The following is a 6,428-nucleotide window of genomic DNA, read 5'->3' as shown; positions in this document are numbered from 1 at the left end:
ATTTATTATTGTAATTTATTAAATTTTCTTTCATATATCATACTTATTTTTTTTCTTTACATGTGTCTATTTATTATTGTTTTATTTTTTATTTCTTCTAGTAATATTTAAAAATTGGGAGTAAATGGTAATGAGGTGTGATATGATGGCCTGCTTTTCTAGAAGAAATAAATTAATTTTGATGCATTGTTTCATACTCTCATGAATATTTTTAAATGTTGCTCACTCTATATCTAGTAATTGTTGTAAAATTATCTTTGAGAGAACAATTTTGATCAATGTTAATATTTTATTTTTATATTATTAAAATTAAAAAAAATTAACATAAATATGCTTTTATTAGTTAAATATTTATCAAAAACACTAAATTTTATCGATGATATAAACTAAATTATGACAATAATTTTTCTATCATTACATTATATTATCTTGTGAGTAGAAAAATGAATGCGATAAATCGATAATTTGGTATTGAAAGGGAAGGAAAGAAAGTTTGGTTGTTTCCAGTTAGCACATACTGAAGGGAGATGAATCCACGTGTATGGATGCAGAGTGTGAGTATATATAGTGCGAATAAAAACCAACTGTAACGAACGCCGTCAGTGTCTGAGACTCAGTTGTGGTTGTTGTGAGCTCTCTGTTTTGTCTCAGCCGCACCCTCTCAATTCGCCAATGATCGCTTCTCTGCGCTAATCTCCACCTATTCTTCTTCCAAACTCACGATCAGATCGACATCTCCGATACCTTCTCTCTTCTTTCTTTCAAGGTCTCGTTAGGTTAAGCTTTAGGGTTTTTGGTGTAATGGCATCGGAGACGAAGATCGTGAATCTGGCCGAGGAGGCCAAGCTAGCCAGAGAAGGCGTCAAGGCTGCTCCCAGCTATGCCTTCACCAGCATCTGCAAGTCCCTCGTCGCTGGTGGCGTCGCCGGAGGAGTGTATGCTTCTCTTCTATTCTCTCCTCAATTTTTTTCTCAATTATTATTATTATTGTTATTATTATAAACATTCCTGTTTTGTTTGTCTTAACTATTAAGCTACAAAAATTGATTAGTTAGAATTTGGAAGCTGTTTGCATTTGGTTTTGTTTCCATTGGCTTCCCTCCGATAATTTCGATGCTGGATGGGGATACGACACTACTGCATGAATAATTACGCTTTGGTGTTTCTTTGTCTGAGAGCAAAGAAGCACTTGCCCCTTTTTATTTCACCAAAAAATACCAACTTTTTGCATTTTTTTTTTAATTAATGGAATGCGATCCACTAAAAGTAAACTATGATGTTAACATGGGAAGTTGCTAAAAACTGTTCTGTTGAGTGTGTAAACTTGAATTGGATCGCTAGTTGTGCAGTAGAACCACTCTGCAGTTTAATTATGTCTTATGAGATAAACGATGCATTTTAGCATGACATCAGTCTGTATTGAAATGTCAAATTCCAGTGGTAGGATGAATCAATTTAGTGACTTGCTGTATGAATTTGAAGCTTGTGAATTTGTTTTGAACATTTTTGTATCTATGCAGATCACGAACAGCTGTTGCTCCACTTGAACGCCTGAAGATTTTGCTGCAGGTAAATTTATTTTGTTGCTCTGATCTAAATTCTAGGTTTTGTTAAATTCTGTATGCTGGAATAATTAATTTACATTTGATGAGTTCCATTTTATTTTATTTTTTCGGAGTTTTGGTGTATGTGTGCCCCTGGAATGGGCATGATTGTGATGTTTTGTTGGCCCTTGCACTATTGAACAGGTCCAGAATCCCCACAACATAAAATACAATGGAACAGTTCAAGGTCTAAAATATATATGGAGGACTGAAGGTTTTCGTGGACTCTTCAAAGGGAATGGAACTAATTGTGCTCGAATTGTCCCCAATTCTGCAGTAAAGTTCTTCAGTTATGAGCAAGCTTCGAAGTAAGTTGTCCTTTAGATTTACAGTAATTCACTGGTTGCTTTATTGTTTGGCATTTTCTGTTGTCATTTCATTTCAGTGCACTGTCAAGCTGATAACTTGTAATGGCTACAAATTGGTTTCTGCAATTCTTGTTGAACTTTTAGGGAGCAGTTTCATTTAACAAGTTTCAGTTTTTTGTTCATTGCATCTGACATATTTTTAAGCGTCTCTGCCCTGTTTCACTGACTATTGTTTTCTCTCAGAGCTATACTGCAGCTGTATCAGCAGAAAACTGGAAATGGTATGTCCGTATTTATTGTTTTTTTTCCCATCTGTTTTTTTGGTGTTGGGTGAGAGGAAATGCAGGTTTTGGTTTCCAGTTACTGCTTTCTCATTAACTGATATTTTTACAGATGTACCTATGAAAACTTTACAATGAAAATTAATAAGTAGCACTTTTCTCAATCAAAGCAAGGAAAGGGGCTGGGGGTGGGTTCAGATATGAAAACCGCCGTTTGTCTAACAGTTTTTCTTGTGATTTTGGCAGAGGATGCTCAGCTGACTCCTGTGTTACGTCTTGGAGCTGGAGCATGTGCTGGAATAATTGCCATGTCCGCAACTTATCCAATGGATATGGTTCGAGGCAGGATAACTGTACAGGTACATCTTTACCTTCATTTTTCTGTTTACCAATTGCTTGGTTTGCAAATCACATAGAGAGAAGATATAACATTGGTTTTCTTCGTGTTCTTTGTGCTCTACTGCTCTTAATATTTATAGTATACTTTTTGTTGTATTTGCAGACAGAGAAGTCCCCTTACCAGTACAGAGGGATGTTCCATGCTTTGACAACTGTGCTTAGGGAAGAAGGCCCACGTGCTTTATATAAGGGTTGGCTTCCTTCAGTCATTGGAGTTGTGAGTAATCTTTTCATTTTTACTTCTTTACAAAGTTGATGGTTACAGTCATGATCATAATGGCAAATATGACAAATCTTAATATTGTGTTTTTGCTGTTGGATTCATGGGCTATTCATGCAAGTGATATAATTGACTCCTTAAAGGCTTAAAGTCCCCCACCCCCTCCTCTCATGATGTAGTGCTGTTATTAGAATTGATGCTTTCTTATTTTTAATTGTTTTTCCTGTTTTCCAGGTTCCATATGTAGGTCTAAACTTTGCTGTTTATGAGTCTTTGAAAGATTGGTTAGTTAAATCCAATCCATTTGGTCTAGTGCAAGATTCTGAGTTGAGTGTGACAACTCGCCTGGCATGTGGTGCTGCAGCTGGAACTGTTGGGCAAACTGTTGCTTATCCCCTTGATGTCATTCGTCGAAGAATGCAGATGGTGGGGTGGAACCATGCTGCCTCTGTTGTAGCTGGCGATGGAAGAGTAAAGGCCCCACTTGAATATACTGGCATGGTTGATGCATTTAGGAAAACTGTTCGGTATGAAGGAGTTGGTGCATTATACAAGGGTCTGGTTCCCAATTCTGTAAAGGTAAATCTTTATGTTAATATGCTCATGAATGATCTAGTTTTGCAAAATCTGGTTGCTATATCCAACTTGACTGTAGATTTATTTCGTGCTGCTCACTTTGTCACATGATGACTTGGTGTCAGTTGTGCAACTAGCCCATCATTTATTAGTGTATCCCCGCTGGCTAATACTTCAAACTTAACAAGCTTCTACTCAGTTGCATTGTCTCTACTTATCTGAAGTTTCTGTGGTCTGATTCAAGAAATGATATATTGGCCTTAGATTTTCCACCCTTGTCTAGTCACTAGTGCTGTCCTATTTAGAAGAGTCATGAGTTATTTATAACAAATTTGGGTTGCAGTCCTTAGCCACACAAATCAATGAGCAAGTGCATAGCAGCCTCTTTGTAGGATGTGATAAACTGAGGAAATTGTAATATTTCCATTTGTTTAATGCCTTACTAGATGGTTGGTGCTCATGGATGATCTCAATTCTCATTTACTGTAACCAATTTTCGAAGGCCTTAATTTTCCCATGTTGCTAAAACCATTCTTCAACTCTATATTGCAGGTCGTCCCATCCATAGCAATTGCATTTGTAACATATGAGGTGGTGAAGGACGTTTTAGGAGTGGAGTTCAGAATATCAGACTGAAGGATATATCAGTTTGCCTGTTTGGGGTTTTTGGTAGGCAAGGGGATGCAGAGATGGCAAAGTAGGGCTATTTTCTTGTTTTTCATCTCTCTACAGATGAGTTAGGAAGCATTTGAGATAGAGTCTATAAATGAATTCCCTTGTTTCCTATTTGTATTTCCTTGGGAACATGCTGTAGCATTAGCTTCTTATTCATCTTCTCTGGCAATAAGTGTTGTGGAAAAACAATACAACGACATATGTGCTTGGCTTTTTCTGCACGAGTGAAGAAAGCATTTTTACTGCTGGAGTTTCAGTCATTGATTATTGGATGCTCCTCCATAGCTCCATCTCCAGGTTGTATTCATTATTATGACTTGCTTTCTCATGCGAATTTTTAAGCTGCCAGACTTACTTACACAAACAATAACCCTGGCTTTTTTTTTCTTTTTACTTCATGTTTGCTTTTAGAATAACGTAATATTAGTTTGCTTTTATTAGTAGTTGATTGCAATTGGTGCTTATTGTTGTATTGCTGTAAGTAATCGTCTTGGTTCCTCTTTTTGCTCATTCAATATACAAATGGTCCAGACTTGTTAACTGATTGGGTGGAAGAGTGTTCGAAATGTAAGCTAAATCCTTCCTTCGTCATTATTGGTTCTAGTAGAAGAAATCTATATACTCCCTTTTGAATCTAAATTGTGGCAATTATTTGTATAAGAGTGGCTATATGCCTAGAATGTAAACATGATAGAATATATCATAGGTTTCCAGTACAAATTTTTGTTACTTTGAATTCAGTACAAATGTATAATGAACGGCTTATCTGATTCTAGGACTTGCGCAACAAATTACCGTGTATTTGAATGAACTTGGTTTTCATTCAAAGATAATTTATAGTTGTTATAAACCCAACATAGTTTTTACCTTTAACATTTTAGCCAAAAATAACAGAATTAAAATAGTAAGAAGCAGTCTAAGAGACTTGTTGTGTGCACAAGAATTGGCATCTGGAAAACAATGCAAGGAGACAATACCGTTGCCATAGCCCTAGGTACAAGACTTCCCTATCTCCTTCATCCTTTTTGTGATCAACGGCTTCTAAAAAAGACGGCGTTGGGGTTCCTGTACGAATTTGTACAAAAGCACTAGCAAAAATTTAGTAACGGTTCTCTGTAATCTGAGTTAATTTGTGTAATCCTCGCCCAAGTAGAAGTAGAAGGATACTTTTCTTCACATTTTTCTTCCATGCCTGAATAAAAGATAACAAACATGCCTAGTCTTTGACGTGCTATAGTATTGAGTTTCCAGTTTATTAAATCCCCATAATCCTAGACAAATAATTAGCTTCCTTTTTTGGATATTTCATACTCAGATATATTAATTAATAGAAAGCGTGAGAATGGCAGGTACCTGGAGTCTCTAATGGTAGTTTGAAATCTTGATGAAAAGGATCTCCTGCCAAGCTTAGGATCATTTCTCTTGTCTTGTATTCTTGACAGGGTGCATGTCTTGGCCACAGGAACCTTCTCCCTTTCCCTTCTGATGTGGGTGCTCTCCTTATCTTCGGCTCCTTCTCCTTCTCCTTCTTCAATGCACTCATCGGTTGAAATGTATGTTAAGGAAAGGAATACAAGCAGCATGTTCAGCTCCGTTTGGAACATGTTTGGCTGCTGCTGCGTTTGTGTTTGTGTTTGTGAATGTGAATGGAATTCTCCATCTTTCTCTTCTTCCATCTCATTATCTCCTTCGGTAATCACTATTTCTTTCTCTGCCTCTCCCATCTTTACAAATTTGTTTTACTATATGCAGTTATTACTTATTATTGTAACGTGTGCTTTATAACGTTCATGCTTCATTCACACTTGTTTTCTTTTGGAATAAACAGGCCATGATTCAACAATGCGTGCCCACCAAAAGGCAGATCCTAAATTGAGTTACAAGAAATATGGATAAATTTCTTTCTCAAATCCATGGTTCCGATTTTATATTCTCCTATTTCAGAATGTGAGCTATTTATCAATCACTTCCTTTGGTTTAGGGGTGGAGCTTAGTTGAGACAAGGGGAGGCCATGACTCTCCAAACTTTTTATAAAAAAAATTAGTAGTACTTTTTCAAAAAATAAAAAATAGTTTTGTTGGCTCAAATACTTTACTGTGACTTAAAGTATCCAAGTTTGCATTTCGCAGCTCTCTATTCAATAAGCAACACTTCCTCTACCTTCGAGTTCAAATATAAAAAATTAGTTATTTTTTATTTATTTAATTTAATATTATTTAAAATTTGTCCTTTTAACTTTTTTTTACATATTTTACAGGATATATATTCAAATTTTTATATAAAATAATCATGAAAAATAAAAAGGTTGATGAATTTTTAAGAGGAAGACTAATATTTAAGAAAGAGAATATATAACTTTTATAA

General features: G+C 35.8%; 2 protein-coding genes across 2 annotated transcripts; one reads left to right on the top strand and one right to left on the bottom strand.

The window, feature by feature from the left end:
- Positions 548-4,432, top strand: LOC107645718 (mitochondrial adenine nucleotide transporter ADNT1). Its single transcript, XM_016349800.2, has 8 exons — positions 548-935; positions 1,521-1,569; positions 1,749-1,912; positions 2,156-2,193; positions 2,440-2,552; positions 2,696-2,809; positions 3,047-3,391; positions 3,941-4,432. The coding sequence occupies exons 1-8, from the start codon at positions 802-804 to the stop codon at positions 4,022-4,024; spliced, it is 1,041 nt and encodes a 346-aa protein (XP_016205286.1). The 5' UTR covers positions 548-801; the 3' UTR covers positions 4,025-4,432.
- LOC110263204 lies at positions 4,450-5,750 on the bottom strand. The gene is made up of 2 exons (XM_021104161.1): positions 5,417-5,750; positions 4,450-5,255 (listed from the first exon to the last, which is right to left on the bottom strand). The coding sequence occupies exons 1-2, from the start codon at positions 5,737-5,739 to the stop codon at positions 5,237-5,239; spliced, it is 342 nt and encodes a 113-aa protein (XP_020959820.1). The 5' UTR covers positions 5,740-5,750; the 3' UTR covers positions 4,450-5,236.

The sequence above is a fragment of the Arachis ipaensis genome, chromosome B06, assembly GCF_000816755.2.
Source record: "Arachis ipaensis cultivar K30076 chromosome B06, Araip1.1, whole genome shotgun sequence".
Taxonomy (NCBI): Eukaryota; Viridiplantae; Streptophyta; class Magnoliopsida; order Fabales; family Fabaceae; genus Arachis; species Arachis ipaensis.
The sequence above is the reverse complement of the archived record's forward strand: the minus strand, read 5'-3'. Positions and strand labels throughout refer to the sequence as shown.

Bases quoted from the DNA above. Each gene is read 5' to 3' on its own strand.
- LOC107645718 (XM_016349800.2), top strand. From the start codon at position 802: ATGGCATCGGAGACGAAGATCGTGAATCTGGCCGAGGAGGCCAAGCTA. The intron at 936-1,520 runs GTATGCTTCTCT...GTATCTATGCAG, and splicing joins GGTGGCGTCGCCGGAGGAGT to ATCACGAACAGCTGTTGCTC. The intron at 2,553-2,695 runs GTACATCTTTAC...TTGTATTTGCAG, and splicing joins GAGGCAGGATAACTGTACAG to ACAGAGAAGTCCCCTTACCA.
- LOC110263204 (XM_021104161.1), bottom strand. From the start codon at position 5,739: ATGGAAGAAGAGAAAGATGGAGAATTCCATTCACATTCACAAACACAA.